Raw genomic sequence first — 15,089 nt, forward strand, 5'->3', positions numbered from 1 at the left:
AGTTGGGCTGGTTGTTCACTGCACAAGGGTGCCCCAACAAGTAGACTGAATGAAATCTGTGGGCTCATGAGGCTACATGTGTTCCGAAGGGACTCTTCTTCTAAACTGCACAGAGCTGCTGTGTGGGTCATGCCTGCCCCCTGGGGAAACCCAGACTCCTTCAGAACCAAGAAAAGGGCAGGATGTGGGGGAAGCAAACAGGATGGGGGTGGAGAAGTTCCAGCCTCCAGGCCTAGGAGATAGACTTATCAGAGCCAGCTGGAGGAGGGGGGATCCTAGTCACTGGGCTGAGCTCCTGTGAAAGCTGTCCAGACCAGCATTTACTGGAAATGCTACCCCGGAAGCCCTCTGCTGAGGGTGTGTGTTTCAGTGTTTGTGTTTTCTTGCTGGAGGGGGTCAATTCAGCAAGGCTCAGTCCCCTGCCCTTGCTAGATGGCAGTCATTGCAGGGAGCCACCGGGTCTGTGCCTGGAGCCCTAGTACCCCACTGGGGTTATGGCCGTGCAGCCAAGGTCACAGCCCTGTCCTGGGATTGGAGCAGGAGACGGTTCCTGGGAGGGGGCTGGTGGCCGGAAACTGCCTCTGGGACTTGAGCTGAGCCCAGCTTGCTCTGGAAGGGTGAGGGCTGCGAAGAGAGATCATTCACGCAGGAGGTTAAGCTTGGGTCTGAAAGGCTCTGGGGAGGACAGCCTTGGTGGCTCCTGGCTCCACTGCTTTTGACTGAGTGACCGGGGTCAGCCACTGCTGCCTTCTGAATCCCACCCTCCTCATCCATAAGATGGGGCTAATAGTCGTCTCTCCTTTGCCAGGCTGCGTGGAGGATTCGAGGAGGTGATGTTTGTCAGATGTCCTGCCTGGGATTTGGCGAGAGCAGGTGTTTAACATCTGTAAGGCCTGCCCTCGCTCCTGCGTGTCAGGGGCAGGGTGCTGGGCAGCTGGCACCAGCTTGAAGGCTGGTGTCTGAGACAGAAGCCAGGGCATTTGGGGGTTACCTGTCAGGCTCCAGGTGGTGCTGGTGGAGGGTGGGGACAATGTGGCAGGAGTCTTGAGTTCTCCCCGGCCAGACTGGCCTGTGGGCTTGGCCTTGCCTGATCACCCCTCCTGGCTGCCTACAGGGACCCAGTTGCCCAGAGTCTGTCCCCAGAGGGACTAATGACCCTCTAAGGAAGTGACTGTCATCAAAAATTTAGGTCAAATCCCATTATCAGAAAATGTTCAACCGTTCTCACGGTCTGGGATTCCCGCTGTCCTGCGGATCAATAGAGCCTCAGCACATCGCGGGGGGGGGGGGGGTACTATTGTGGGGAGGGGATTTCTCCCAGGTGGGACCCTGCCTCTCTGGCTCCTTGCCATCTGCCACTACCCAGCCCATGTGGTTCATCTAGTCCTCAAAGCCCTGTTTAGCTGGAACAGGTACACTCCATTCTTCAATTATTATCATTATTATTACTAATCCTTGTGATAATAACATATTAAAAAGGGCTTCCATCTGATCTCCATGACAAACTCATTTTACCAATGGAGAAACTGAGGCTCAGGCCTTCGGATGCCTTTCCATTCAACGTGACTGTTGAGCCCACTGGGCAGGGAAAAAGGTAGGCACAGCCTGTGCTTCTGGGGACTAAAAGTCACCGTGCAAGAAGTTGAATCAGTGATCAGAGAAACAGACGTCCAGAACTGTGTGCTTAAAGGTCCAGGAGTAGTGGGGGCCACAGCCCTCTGTGGGTTGGGCAGTGCTGGCTTTGTAGACATAGTGAGGAGGAGAAAGTCATGGGAGGAGATGGAAGTTTGGGAGGAGATATTTGGGGTGACAGTCTGAGGGGCAGTGCTTGGACACTCGAATTTTCTGGAGCATCCGAGAATCCTCCAGATCCTCAGTCTCCCCCTTCCCGAGCCAGTGATTCTGTAGGTCTAGGATGGGGGCCTGGCATCTGTATTTGTGATTCTGGGACTTCAGTGGGATTTTTGCCTCCTTCTTTCTGCACCCCACATCTAGGTGAGCCTGACACAGAGCATTAAGACAATGCCTAGGGGGGTGAACGGGCTGGTGACAAGGGAGCTTTAGGGAGGGCACAGTCACTGAAACCAGGTGGCCCCAGCTGCCATGGCAGACATGAACTGCAGCCCCAGGGTGAGATCTGACCCCGCACCTCCCCAGCATGGCCCTGGGCCAGTCACCTCCAAGTGTCTCTCCCTGAGCCTTGGCCTGCCATTTGTAAAATGAGCACCAGACGACCCGGGCGAGTTGAGATCAAATGAACCAGGGCACGTGAGAGCCGGAGGCAAGAGCAGGGCACGGGGTCGAGGCCCAGCTGGCCGGTCACCAGCAGCGCTGAGCTGGGCACAGAGGAGGGCGGGTAGGTGGGGGTGCGTGGAGGGGGACAGAAGGGGCTCCCGAAGGAGGGACTGAGGGATGATGCGCGAGGTCGGGGGCAGGTCAGGGGCAGGAGGCAGACCATGCAAGGAGCAGTTTGGCTTTGATAGAACTCGGGCCTAAAGCTTGGCTGGGGGAGAGGGGGTGTTAGGACTCTGGTGCCAACAGCAGCCCCCACCCCAGGTGACTGGAGAACAGGGGTCCTGGGGACCGAGGTGGGTTTGCCTGTTCTTTCTCTTCCTGAAGACAGGGAGTGTCCCCATGAACCCCCTGCCCAGCTATCTGGTTTCCCTCCTCTTCCTCTACCACCCTTGATGTCTCCCCCAGCCCTTCCTGGGCCCAGCCCCCAGCCCCAAGAGCTGCTCTGGCTGTCATTGGCCCCCGTGCCCTGTGCCCTCCTGGGGCAGGGGCAGTCCAGCCCAGGTTGGGCCTTACCGGGTGGGGAAAGAAGAGGCTGCAGGAAATGGTGGGGACAAAAGGGACCTAGTGTCTGCTCTTCCAACAGTCTGGGCTTTCCCAGAGTGGGGGTCAGCTTGGTCTGCACAGAGATGGGGGAGGCCAGATGGTTAGCTTGCTGACTTCCTGCGTGGGGGAGATCCTGCTAGCACCAGGGCCGACCCTGCCAGAATTCTCCAGGCCCAGGACGACCCCCACCACCCAAAGCCAACCTCACAGCTTGCATCTGGGCTCATCTTACCATTTTCGTTGGGGAGATCTGAGGCTCAGAGAGGCTGCTGGATCATCCCTGAAGCTGCACAGCCTGAGAGAGTGGACTCAGGGCAAGGAGCCTGAACAGGCTGCACCTCTGGGTGGCCAACAGGGGCTTTCTGTCAGGGGCAGAAAGAACAAGGAGGTACAGGCTTAAGGGCAGGGAAGGGCAGAGGTAGGCTAGGCAGGGACAGGTGGGAAAGGCAGAGATAGACCAAGCCCAGGAGGGGAGAAGGAGGGCCGAGGGGGTGGGTGGGAAGGGTAGAGGCCCAGGGGCAAGGAGGAAGCAGAGATGGGCTGGGCCAGGCCAGGGCAGGGAGAGGAAAACAGTGACTCCTTGTCCTTGACTTTCTATTTCAATTCTGATCGACGCTCTAAGGGCTTGGGATGGAGCTTGGAGCTCCAGTCGGCCTGGAATGGGGCAAGTCAGTGTCCTTGGTGCTCAGAGGGCTGTCTACCTAGGCTCTGTGCCTTCACCCCCCCTCCCCCCACGACCTCTCATGGATGCTGGGCCATTTCTGTCTTATCTTATCTTTGGGGTGAGGAGGCCTTGGAAACTGTTTCTGTAGGCTTGAATCACAGCTCCATGACTTCTTAGCTGCGTGACTTTGGGCATGTTAGTTAGCCTCTCTGTGCTTCGGTTTCCCCATCTGTCAGATGAGGATAACAGTGGCATCCATCCCACTGGCTTATTATGAAGATCAGATATGATAATACTTGCAAAGTATTTAGAACAGTGCCTGGCACATAATAAATGCTCAATAAAAATGAGGAATCTAAGTGATTGATGAGGAAGCCAGCTAGGACCAGGCAATGAGATTCTGTGACCTTGGGGCTCCCTTCTATCCTGCAGCCTGCTCCCCACAAAAGAAAGGCAGCAGAGAAAAGCCTCACATCTGCATGGCCCAGTGCTGGGACCCTCACCTGGGGATCTGGATTTCAGTCTTCTTAAATGAATATGGGGGTGAAGAAGGCTCTCCGGTCCTTCTGGGGCCCTTGCTGTGCTTCCAGGTCTTTGTGAGACCTGACGCTTGGTGTGGGGACATGAGAGCCCAGAAGGCCAACTCATCCCCTGAGTCCAGACTCTCGTGCCCCCTCTTCTCTTGAGGTCACTGTTCCTCCAGGCACACTAGCTTCAGGCCTGGAGTCCCCACTCCCCACAGGAGCTGGGCGCCCAGACCTGGAAGGGCAGCCATCTTGCTCAGGCCTGGTATGTTGCCATGACAACCTGGAGCCTCCCACTGCAAAGGCCCCTCTGAAAAATTTATCAGGAAAACTTCCGTGTTTAAAAATTAACCACGGGATTGAAATATTAAAGATGAGCTGCTTTGGGCAAGGCAGAGGGCAATGGACTTGGGGGTAGAGGAGCCAAGTTCTTCCCTCCTGACAGGATGGCATCTTCCCATCACCCCAGCTTCCAATTCTCACCCACGCCACCCTGTCTGCAGAGTCCGAGGCCTCCTCCGTAAATTGAGGCTGGGGCCAGGATACAGGAAGGGAGGGGCCTGCTTTACAGGGCCCAAGGATCACACTGCACCCCATCTCCGGCTTGCCCCTTTCCCATGGTACTTCTGGGGGCTTCCCTTTAGTCCACGTGAGGGGGGGGGGCTGCCAACGGAGGGAGGGTGGTGTGAAGCAGTGGGCGGGCTGAGTTCCCTTCCATCCCCGCTGCTTGGGTAGACTGGCCCCAGGAGGCACCTGCACCAGGTGGATGGGCTGCCCCCTGCCCCCCGTGCTGCTCACAGTGCCCCGGGCCCAGAGGGTGGGTTGGGCTGTACCCAGGGGTGCGTTCTCCTGTCCCTGCTCCCAGGAAAGGAACAGGGTCTTGGAGGAAGATGAGCTTGTACAAAGCATCTCCCACCCAAATCAATGGTCCCGTCAGCTGCTGGGCTGGGCCGTCCCTTCCTCCCCAGTGCTACTCTATTCTGGGATTCCTCAGGTTGACTCCCCTCTGCCCTCTCCCCACCCCCAGCCTGTCCACCTGGCCCAGGTGAGTTTCATCATCCCAGCCTTCAACTCAAACTTCACTCTGGACCTGGAGCTGAACCAGTGAGTGTGGCCGGGAGCCTGGGAGAAAGGGCAGCAGGCGGGTGGGCAAAAGCACAGCCTAGATGCGGCTTGGGGTGGGGGTGGGGGGGGGATGGGGGCAGGGCCGGGTCCTGCGGCCTGAATCTGAGCTGGGGCAGGACCCAAGCCTGACCCAACGCCAGCGGTGATCCCCCTCCTTTCTCCCGCCCCTTCTGTCTGTTCCAGTCACCTCCTCTCCTCACAGTATGTGGAGCGCCATTTTAGCCGGGAGGGGACAACCCAGCACAGCACCGTGAGTGCCTTGGGAAGGGGACAAGGGAGGTGGGACGAAGAGACGGGTGGTCCCTGGAGATGGGATCCGAGGTACACCTATACTCGGGTGGGCCCAGCCCCTTTGGGGTCCTCCATCTGTCCCACCACGGAGGCTCCCAGAGTCTGAGTCACCATGGCGAATGGCGTGGAGCCCGAACTCCCTTCACCCAGCTCCCAAGGTCTGACTCCCAGCCAGCCTCTCTACCTGACATCAAGGCTTTCAGGGACCCTTCCTGCTCCATGCCCCCCAGACTCTTCTAGGAGGGGACAGTTGGGGAAATGCCCTTCTTGCTCAGCACCAAGGCCTTGGGAATTCCTGGCTGCCTGGGACACCAGGGTCCCAGCCCCGGAAGCCCAGAGGCCTGAGCAAAGATGAATGAGTGTCTATAAATAGCCTCCTTCCTCCCCACCCCCACCCCCGCACCCCTCAACCAGCCAGTTCAGTAACTGGAGCACAAGTAATTCTGCAGGAGCAGGGAGGGGGTGCTGGCCCCTCTGACCCGAGAGCCCCGGCCAAGTGGACACAGGCTGCTCACGGTTCCTCAGCCACAGACCGTGTCCAGAGGGGGGTCCACGGAGGCAGCGGTGTCCGTGAACGCACTGTGTGTGCAGTTGCGTGTGTGTGCGCTGGGGGGCGGGGTGGGGGGTCCACAGCTTTCATCTGATTAAGCGAGCTCATCTGTGGGAAGCGCTCCGAACAGTGCCTGGCACACGAGCACTAGCTCTTCTCGGAGGAATCTGTGAACCGTGCACCAGATGGTTGAGAGCCACTGATGTAGTCCAGCTTCCTCGTCTTGTAGGTGAGGTGAAGGAGGCTAGGAACTGGGAAAGGAGAGGGCTAGGAACTTGTCCAGGCGAAACAGCCAATTAGCACACCCGGAGGGGAAGCAGGACCCCCAGGAAGCGCAGCCACCTGCGCACCGAGCAGCTTTGGTGGCCCTGACCTCTCCTGCCAGGGCAGGGGGCATGTCTGCTCACCTCCTGCTCCTCCAGGGGGCTGGAGACCACTGCTACTACCAGGGGAAGCTCCGCGGGAACCCCCACTCCTTTGCCGCCCTCTCCACCTGCCAGGGGCTGCAGTGAGTATGGGGAGGGGCTGGGCGGCGGGAAGAGCCTCCAGCGCCGGCCTGGGGATGCATAGTGGGGAGCTGCACCTCTCTCTCCGCAGTGGGGTCTTCTCGGACGGGAACTTCACCTACATCGTGGAGCCCCGCGAGATGGCCAGGCCTCAGGAACCCCCCCAGGTGAGCCCCTCACAGTCCTCTGACAGCCCTCCTACGCACATCCCGATGGCTTGTCCCAATGGCTGTCGCTGCCTCCTCCTTTGGTAACCTCAGCCTTCCTGCCCTCCTCAGTCACCCCAGCTCTGGTTCCATCCCCCTGTGCCCTCAGCTCCAATGTCCCCTCTGTCCCTCAAGTAACCTCCCTTTGGGCTCCAGTGTCCTTTGCCCCTATCTCTCAGGGCGACCCCAGGTCTTGACCCCGGAATCTGAGCATCTGGGAGATCAGATCCGACATGGGAGCTCTGGCCAGTTCTGGGTCACCCTGGGGTGGGGTGGGGGGAAGGGCTGGAGCTGTCCCTCCCCATCTGGACTCAGAGCAGACCTGGTCAGCCCCCCAAGAACTAATTCCCCCTCATTGCAGGGACCCCTTCCCCACCTCATTTACCGGACCCCTCTCCTCCCAGCCCCCCTCGGATGCAGGGAACCAGGTAAGGGAGGGAAAGCGGGGCTGGGGAGGGGGCCGGCTGTGCCCCCCTCACCTGACCCCTCCCCCCAGGCTGCCTATTTGCTGCCCCTGCTCATTCTGCTCCTGTGAACCGGCCGAGGCTGAGAAGGAAAAGGCAGGTACGGGGGCCCGCACAGACCTCGGGCTGCAGAGACCTCAGGCTGCGGTCCAGAGCAGGACACCCCATCCAGGACTGGGGCAAAGGAGGGCTCAGACTGATGTGGCTGGGGGCCAGGGAACCATGCCCGGGAGGAAGCCCCCACCCCATCTCCTAACACCCGTGTCTACACCTGTCCACACTATGGACAAACTGAGACTGCCTGTCCTCATACCAAGGCTGGGGAGAGAGGGGATCCCCTGACTGTCCCTGACTGGCATTGTCCCTGACTGGAGTTCAGCACCCTCGAGCCTGTCCACGGCTTGGCCCTGACGCTGGGCATGGAGGGGACTGATTCCAAGTGCCCACCCACCCCCCAGGTCCGCCGGGGCCACCCTACTGTGCACAGTGAGACCAAGTACGTGGAGCTGATCGTGGTCAACGACCACCAGCTGGTAAGATCCCCAGCCTGGGGGCAACTCTGGGAGGGGGGCACGAAGCAGCCTGGGCCTCCGCCCACTCTCTTTCCTCCCAGTTTGAGCAGATGCGCCAGTCGGTGGTCCTCACCAGCAACTTTGCCAAGTCCGTTGTGAACCTGGCGGATGTGGTGAGCCGCCTCTCTTCCCTTCCCACTCCTCTGTCGCCCCTGCCCCAATGCCCCGCCACACACAGGCTTCGGGTGAGCTTGGGGGGTGGGGGCCCTGTCAGCCTCGGATAGGGAGAGACAGACTGAGGCCCTCCCCCAGCCTTGTCCCCCCCCTACTCTCCTGCCCTCCAGCCCCACCCTCATCTACTCCCCTCTGAGCCCAGATGTACAAGGAGCAGCTCAATACCCGCATCGTGCTGGTTGCCATGGAAACGTGGGCCGATGGGGACAAGATCCAGGTGCAGGATGACCTCCTGGAGACCTTAGCTCGGCTCATGGTCTATCGGCGGGAGGGCCTGCCTGAGGCCAGTGATGCCACCCATCTCTTCTCGTGAGTCCCGCAGCCCCCACATCCTGTCAGCCTCTCATGGTTGCTGCAGTGCACAGGGTTGCTGAACACCTGCTCTGCGTCAGGTGCCCTTGCAGGGCCCAGGCACTGGGCTCGCCTTGCACCAGCCCCCAGCCACTTGTCACAGGCTGGACAATGTCCCTTACATCTTAGGCTGATGCCCGTTTTCCCTGACCCCAGTGATCTTCCTCTGCTTATCATCTTCCTTTTGTCCCCTCTTCTTTTTTCAAACTGTCCCAGCATTCCTTCCTCAAGGACCCAATGCCCGAAAGAAGAAAAAAATCTGATAAAACTCCTTATGATTAGAGATGATCTTATAGGAGCCTCTCGTTTGACTTATGGACAGACAGAGAGAGGAAGGGGCTTGCCTGAGGTCACACAGGCTGACAGGAAAGGCAGTGCTCACCTCCCCAAAGAAGGGCTCTAGTGTAGGAGGCTCCCCAGCCTCCCCTTCACAGCCTAGGGAAGGCACCATAGGCAAGGCAGGGGGTTCTCCTGACAATCCTCTCCCTTCCAGGGGCAGAACTTTCCAGAGCACCAGTAGTGGGGCCGCCTACGTGGGGGGCATCTGCTCGCTATCCAGGGGTGGGGGTGTGAATGAGGTAAGCAGTGTGGGGTATGGCTGGGGGTGGGGGTTGAAGACAGAGGGACTGTGAAGGGCATGAGCCCTGTGCCTTTGGACGGATGTAGACATCTTTGTGTTCCATCTTCCTCACCTCAAGTACGACAACATGGGGGCCATGGCAGTGACCCTGGCCCAAACGCTGGGACAGAACCTGGGCATGATGTGGAATAAACACCGGAGCTCAGCAGGTATCAATGAAGACCCATGTGGTCCCACAACCAGCCTAGACCCACTCCCAGCAGCTCTAGAAGTGAAGAGAGTGTCCATGGGAGGGGGGCAGTCCTCCACCCTCCCTTATATCCACTTGGCTCACTCCTCAGGGGACTGCAAATGCCCGGACAACTGGCTGGGCTGCATCATGGAGGACACTGGGTGAGTTCTTAGGGACAAACTAGGGGAGGGTCTTGGGCGAGGGAGAATCTGGACCCAGTGGGTGGTAGTCTGGACCCAGTGGCCTCAGGAGGCCCAGCTATTGGGACCACTTAGGATTTCAATAAGCTCAGTTTTCAGTTTTCTGAGGACCCTGCACCAGGAGACCCACATTCCCTAGCTGGACACAAAAACTGCTAGGCTGTAGTGCGCGCTGTCGCCACTGGGTGCCGCCAAAGCCTCGTTTGGAGGCACCTTTCCGCCTTAGCGCTCCAACCTCCCAACTGCTGAGTCCTGAGGTTTGGAGGGGGGTGGGAGACAGGAGCAACGTCCCCTGCCCACTTCTGCTTGGTGGCAGGAGGATTATTATGCAGTCTCCGGACACACAGATCCTCAGGCTCCTCGAGATGGTGACCTACTACCCCTATGCACCCCATCCCCAATCTTGAGAAGGGGCGAGAGAGTGGGCCTGGACTCAGCGGCTCCGTCCCTTACCCCTGCCCAGATTCTACCTGCCCCGCAAGTTCTCGCGCTGCAGCATCGACGAATACAACCAGTTTCTGCAGGAAGGAGGCGGGAGCTGTCTCTTCAACAAGCCTCTCAAGGTACTAGCCCCTGGGGGGGTGGGGGGTGGGGGGGACGTGGGAACGAGGTTTGGACAGGGTCCCGGCCAGACTCCCGACACCCCTCCCCCGTCCAGCTCCTGGACCCGCCTGAGTGTGGAAACGGCTTCGTGGAGGCGGGAGAGGAGTGCGACTGTGGCTCAGTGCAGGTGAGAGACTAGTGAGGGCTCCAGGTGGGTGACAGGAGCGCGCGCCATTGAACGTCTGGGTGGGGAGGTTCAGGACTTGCCCACCTCCCTGCCCTTGTCCCCGCGTCCCTCAGGAGTGCAGCCGTGCGGGCGGGAATTGCTGCAAGAAATGCACCCTGACTCACGACGCCATGTGCAGCGACGGGCTCTGCTGTCGCCGCTGCAAGGTAAGGGGCATCTACCGTCAGGGCGGGACGGAAGCACACCTAGGAGGGATGGGGGCTGCGGACTTCCCGATAAGGGGTGGCGCTTAGGGAGGAGGAGCCGCCGGAGGCGGAGTAAATGTGGGGCGGGACTTGACGCAAAGAAAGCGCCAATGGAGCGGGAGAGGGGCGGGGCGTGCGCCCCCCAAAGGTCCTGTTAAAGGCGGGGCTACGAGGAGCGGGGCGAGGCACCTATCCGGAGGTGGTGGGAGGGGCGGAACCGTGAGCGGGCCTGGGGGCGGTGCTGAGTGGGCTGGGAGGGGCCGAGGGGCGGGCGAGGAGTTGCCAAGATGAGTGAGGGGCCTCGAGAAAGGCGGGCGGGGAGTCGGCGGTTCTGGACTGAGCCACGATCCCTTTCCCAGTACGAGCCGCGGGGTGTGTCCTGTCGAGAGGCGGTGAACGAGTGCGACATCGCGGAGACCTGCACCGGGGACTCGAGCCAGGTCCGTCCGGCCCAGCCGCCCTGAGGGACCCTGGGCGAGGCAACCCCTATCCCTATCGCTTTGGCTCCGCGGAGCTACGTGTCTCTGAGGCCCTTCCCTCCGCTGCTGGTGTCGCCACCGCTGGTCAGCCTCAGTTTCCTCGACTGAGAAACCGGTTCTTCATGCCTCCTGGTTTTGTTTCTTCAGTCATTATATCAGTATAGTCTGGCTGGGGTTCCCAGGGCCTGGCACGGTGCCTGGTGTGTACTCGGGATCAAAGTGTGTAATAATATTAGTTAACATCTCTTAAGTCCTTATTACGTGCCACGTACTTAGTTCCATTTAGTTCTCCCAGCTCTGTGAAGTAGGTACAGGATACAGGGAGAGGCTATGGGATTTGCCAGTCTGCGTCGTCGTAGCCTGAGTTCTGAGCCAGACCTCTTGTCCTTGACATGAAAGAGCACTGAACTATGAGCCCCACGAGGGGCGCATTTGGCACCCCTTCATCCCTCGGCTCTCAGTCCAGCACCTCTCTCCACAGTGTCCCCCTAACCTGCACAAGCTGGATGGTTACTACTGCGATCACGAACAGGTATGATGGGGTGGGGGCTCCTCCTCCTCAGGGCCTCTGACTCAGTACAGTCTCTTGTCTTGTATCCATTCTGACCACTCTGTGTCTCAGTCCCTTGTCTCTTGTTTTTCCTTAGGGCCGCTGCTATGGAGGTCGCTGCAAAACCCGGGACCGGCAGTGCCAAGCCCTTTGGGGCCACGGTGAGTCTTTGGCTGGGAGTGGGAGAGGGTCTCTGGAGGACCCAGAATCAAGAGGCTGAGGAGGGGCAAGTTCTCACTAAAAATACCCTCTTACGAGTGCGTGGCTCTCCAGGATCTCAGGAACCCAGCTGGACTGGGGATCAGGCCAGAGTGTTGGAGATGCAGGCCTGAGGTCCCCGGGTGGGTGCTGGGGTGAGTGGGTGACGCTTGGCATCATCTCCTTACAGCGGCTGCTGATCGCTTCTGCTATGAGAAGCTGAACGTGGAGGGGACAGAGCGTGGGAACTGTGGACGCAAGGGGTCAGGCTGGGTCCAGTGCAATAAACAGTGAGTTGCCAAGGCTCCTGGTTGGCCTCCCCAGCTCTGGGGCTGGGGAGGGTTTTTGTCAGAGTTGGGACAGAAGGTTCTAGGATGAGCCTATGAGTCCCAACAGAGAATATGTGAAAAATTAGGCGGTGGGGAGAAGGCAGATTCGAGTTCAGAAGTAATAGTAGTTAGTAGTTGGGTTGAAGGTCAGACTTGGGGCTCACTGTCTCCATGCTGCCCCAACAGGGACGTGCTCTGTGGCTTCCTCCTCTGTGTGAACATCTCTGGAGCTCCTCGACTGGGAGATCTAGGGGGGGACATCAACAGTGTCACCTTCTACCACCAGGGCAAGGAGCTGGACTGCAGGTTTGGGCTGGGACCCGGTCTGGGGAGGGGCAGACTGCAGCCGCGATGGGGGGTGGGGGACAAGGGCTGAGGCTGGCCATGCCGGCTCCCCCAGGGGTGGCCACGTCCAGCTGGCTGACGGCTCCGACCTGAGTTACGTGGAGGATGGCACAGCCTGTGGGCCCAACATGCTGTGCCTGGATCATCGCTGCCTGCCTGCCTCTGCCTTCAACTTCAGCACTTGCCCCGGCAGCGGGGAACGCCGGATCTGCTCCCACCACGGAGTGCGTGCCTGGAGGCTGGGGATGGTGGGAGGAGCTCGCGACGGGCGGGACAGAGCCCCTCTCACGTCTGCTGGCCCCACCCCACCTCCAGGTCTGCAGCAACGAAGGGAAGTGCATCTGTCAGCCCGACTGGACAGGAAAAGACTGCAGCATTCACAACCCCCTGCCCACGTCTCCACCCACGGGGGAGACGGAGAGATATAAGGGTGAGACTGCAGCTGGCCGGGATGGGGCTCTGTCTCTCCCCTTCTCCACGCCTGTCCCTGCCAACCAAGCCCTGCCCTCCTCCCCAGGTCCCAGCGGTACCAACATCATCATCGGCTCCATCGCGGGGGCTGTCCTGGTTGCAGCCATCGTCCTGGGCGGCACGGGCTGGGGATTTAAGTAAGAGACACACATGCGCCCCCCACACCACTAGGTGTTCATTGTGTGTGGAGGGTGGGTATTGGAACCCCAGAGTGTTGGAGCTGAGGGGGCCTTTCTGAGAAGTTAGCTAATAAGCCAGAGTCTGAGCCAGCCACAGGGTCTTGTTTTGCTCACGTTTAAAAAAACCAAGAGGTTTACATTAACAATCCTGATTTCTAGCTTCTCTTGCAAAAGAAGACTGGCCCTCAGTACGTCTCAGCACGGCCATGGAGTGGAGCTGAGCAGGGGCTGCCTAAAACAGGGCTGTGTCCTCTGTCCCTAGGCCCCTAGTCCCCACCTAGCCTACAGTGTTCTGTGAGCATCTGAGTCTGGGGCCCTCGAGCTGGTCTCACCTCTTCAAGGTGCAGAGGAGGGACCTGAGGCCCAGGGTCATGTGGTGCGTTAGTTGCAGAATCAGGACTCAAACCCAGGTATCTCTCTCTAGGCCTATCTTTAGTGACCAGGTCCTAGGGACCCTGGCTAATCTCTGGGGCAAGGGGTCTCATGGGAGCCAGAAAGGCCCTCTCTGAGAGAAGGGTAAGGTCACAGATGGCTCCTTTTCTTTCCCTCTCTGCCTGTCCTCTCCTTGGCTCCTGAAGAAACATCCGCCGGGGAAGGTACGACCCGACCCAGCAGGGGGCAGTGTGACGCCGGCCACGTCATCCCTCCCGCTGTGCCTGTCTCCTCCATCTCATTCGTCACCTCACATTCTGTCGATGGGGGAGCCAGGGGCTGATTCCCCACCCCTGCTGTCACTGCTGTCACTACAGGGGTGGGAGAGCCCCGCTCCGGAAAGAAAGCCCTCAGCCTGCCCTTGCCCCTTCCTCCTGCCCACCTGCCCTCCCAGGCCTTGGTCCATTTACTCCTGCCCTTCCAATGGCCACATCACCCCTGCCCAGGTGGGCCCTGGAGCTGTGTCCCCTCTAGTCCCCATCCCCGGGGAGAGGAGCTACCTCTGCGTCCCATCTGTTTTGTCTTCCATGTCACCGCTGTCTGAACTTCCCACCAGATCCCCTCCCTGGCCAGCCTGTGACTTGCCGCCTCTAGGGCCCAGCACTGACCTCCTAGGGCCTGGCTCAGGGGCTCTCCCTCTGGGCCCTGCCTCACATCCTCCCCTGATGCCCCCTCTCCGTTCCAGGTCCGGAGGGGCCTAAGTGCCACCCCCTCCCTCCGAGCCTGGCGCCCACCGTCTCCGCCCTGAACCACGAGGCTGCCCCCGCCCAGCCACGGAGGGAGGCACCATGCAAATGTCTTCCGGGCCCAAGCCCTTCAACTCCTGGTCCCATGGGGGTTTGGGTGGGGGGGTGTGGCCTCGCCCTTCACATCACCAGGGTGGACCAGGCCTGGGGCCTTTCCCTCATGGTCCCTCACCCCACCTCATGCGGCTTTGGCCTTGTACCCCAACTCTCCCTGTGTGAATGTAGCTTCCATCATCACGGACTGCCGCAGCTCAAGGTGGGGGGGCGGCTAGAGGGATGCCCTCCCCCCAGTGGGCATGGCCTGGGAAGGCCCTTCCTCAAAACCAGGCAGCTGGGACCAGGGTTTTAGCTCTCTGGGACTTAGGGGGAGGGGGCTGACATCTACACTTTTTTTTAACTGAATCTTAACTGATGAATGTAACTTTGGGGGTGCTGGGGCGAGGGAAATTGGGATATTTTGACATTTCCAGGAGGGACCAGAGGAACTGAGGCCTGGCCCTTCCCTGGGGCCCTTTCCCTGGATGATCACACCTGGAATCCTCTCATTGAACATAGCTGTCCCCAAGCCATGCAGGGGTGGGGCGTCCTTGCTTGCCCCTCGGCCCAGCCCTGTGGAGCTTGGAGAGCAGAATGAGCGCCGATTCAAACCAAAGCTGCCTGTTCTGTGCCCAAGGCCTAAGTCATGGGTGCGACGACCACATGTCCCAGATTGTCTACAATTTCAAAGTGACCATCCTGCTGTCCCTGCCAGGACGCATGTATTTGGGGGTCTAGAAAATACAGTCCCTGAACTAAAAAGGCACCTTCCCCCTTTCAAGAAGGGTGATTCCGGGGCTGACTCAGGGTTTAGGTGCCCCCCCCACCCCCCCTTGTGGCCTAGAGGTCCCAGGCTGGGCCATCTTCCCAGGGAGGATTCTCCCAAGCAGGAAAAGCCAGGGGTGGCCCTGTGACTGGAGGGTGAGGGCTTTTGCCTGCAATGTACAAGAGGAGGTAAGAAAAGGCAGGTCTCCTATATGATCCTCAGCTTCTAGAAAAGTCCTCAAGGCCCTGTCAAACTCATTCTGCTCCTTACCCCCATTCCAGGGCTGAGTAGTAAGTTTACAGTTGT

General features: G+C 59.5%; 1 protein-coding gene across 3 annotated transcripts; it reads left to right on the forward strand.

The window, feature by feature from the left end:
• The first annotated feature begins 4,366 nt into the window (after nucleotides 1-4,366).
• On the forward strand, nucleotides 4,367-14,033 carry ADAM11 (ADAM metallopeptidase domain 11). 3 transcript variants are annotated; one of them, XM_042916321.1, is made up of 26 exons: nucleotides 4,367-4,646; nucleotides 5,054-5,130; nucleotides 5,335-5,401; nucleotides 6,415-6,500; nucleotides 6,590-6,665; nucleotides 7,066-7,132; nucleotides 7,201-7,268; nucleotides 7,627-7,701; nucleotides 7,782-7,853; nucleotides 8,057-8,223; nucleotides 8,759-8,843; nucleotides 8,964-9,054; nucleotides 9,187-9,238; nucleotides 9,741-9,840; nucleotides 9,936-10,007; nucleotides 10,121-10,213; nucleotides 10,612-10,692; nucleotides 11,213-11,263; nucleotides 11,379-11,442; nucleotides 11,670-11,769; nucleotides 11,995-12,114; nucleotides 12,209-12,377; nucleotides 12,469-12,583; nucleotides 12,671-12,761; nucleotides 13,382-13,399; nucleotides 13,921-14,033. In XM_042916321.1, the coding sequence occupies exons 1-26, from the start codon at nucleotides 4,644-4,646 to the stop codon at nucleotides 13,934-13,936; spliced, it is 2,076 nt and encodes a 691-aa protein (XP_042772255.1). In that variant the 5' UTR covers nucleotides 4,367-4,643; the 3' UTR covers nucleotides 13,937-14,033. The 3 variants fall into 3 exon arrangements, with proteins under 3 accessions (XP_042772255.1, XP_042772254.1, XP_042772256.1); XM_042916320.1 differs by lacking the exon at nucleotides 13,921-14,033 and having other exon boundaries at nucleotides 13,382-13,503; XM_042916322.1 differs by lacking the exons at nucleotides 4,367-4,646; nucleotides 5,054-5,130; nucleotides 5,335-5,401; ... (1 more) ...; nucleotides 6,590-6,665; nucleotides 13,921-14,033 and having other exon boundaries at nucleotides 7,119-7,132; nucleotides 7,201-7,264; nucleotides 13,382-13,503.
• Nucleotides 14,034-15,089: the final 1,056 nt, after the last annotated feature.

Source organism: Panthera leo, chromosome E1 (genome assembly GCF_018350215.1).
Source record: "Panthera leo isolate Ple1 chromosome E1, P.leo_Ple1_pat1.1, whole genome shotgun sequence".
Lineage (NCBI taxonomy): Eukaryota > Metazoa > Chordata > Mammalia > Carnivora > Felidae > Panthera > Panthera leo.

Coding starts and splice junctions, on each gene's coding strand:
- ADAM11 (XM_042916320.1), top strand. Junction 5,131..5,334: donor CTGGACCTGGAGCTGAACCA/GTGAGTGTGGCC, acceptor TGTCTGTTCCAG/TCACCTCCTCTCCTCACAGT. Junction 9,841..9,935: donor TCTTCAACAAGCCTCTCAAG/GTACTAGCCCCT, acceptor TCCCCCGTCCAG/CTCCTGGACCCGCCTGAGTG.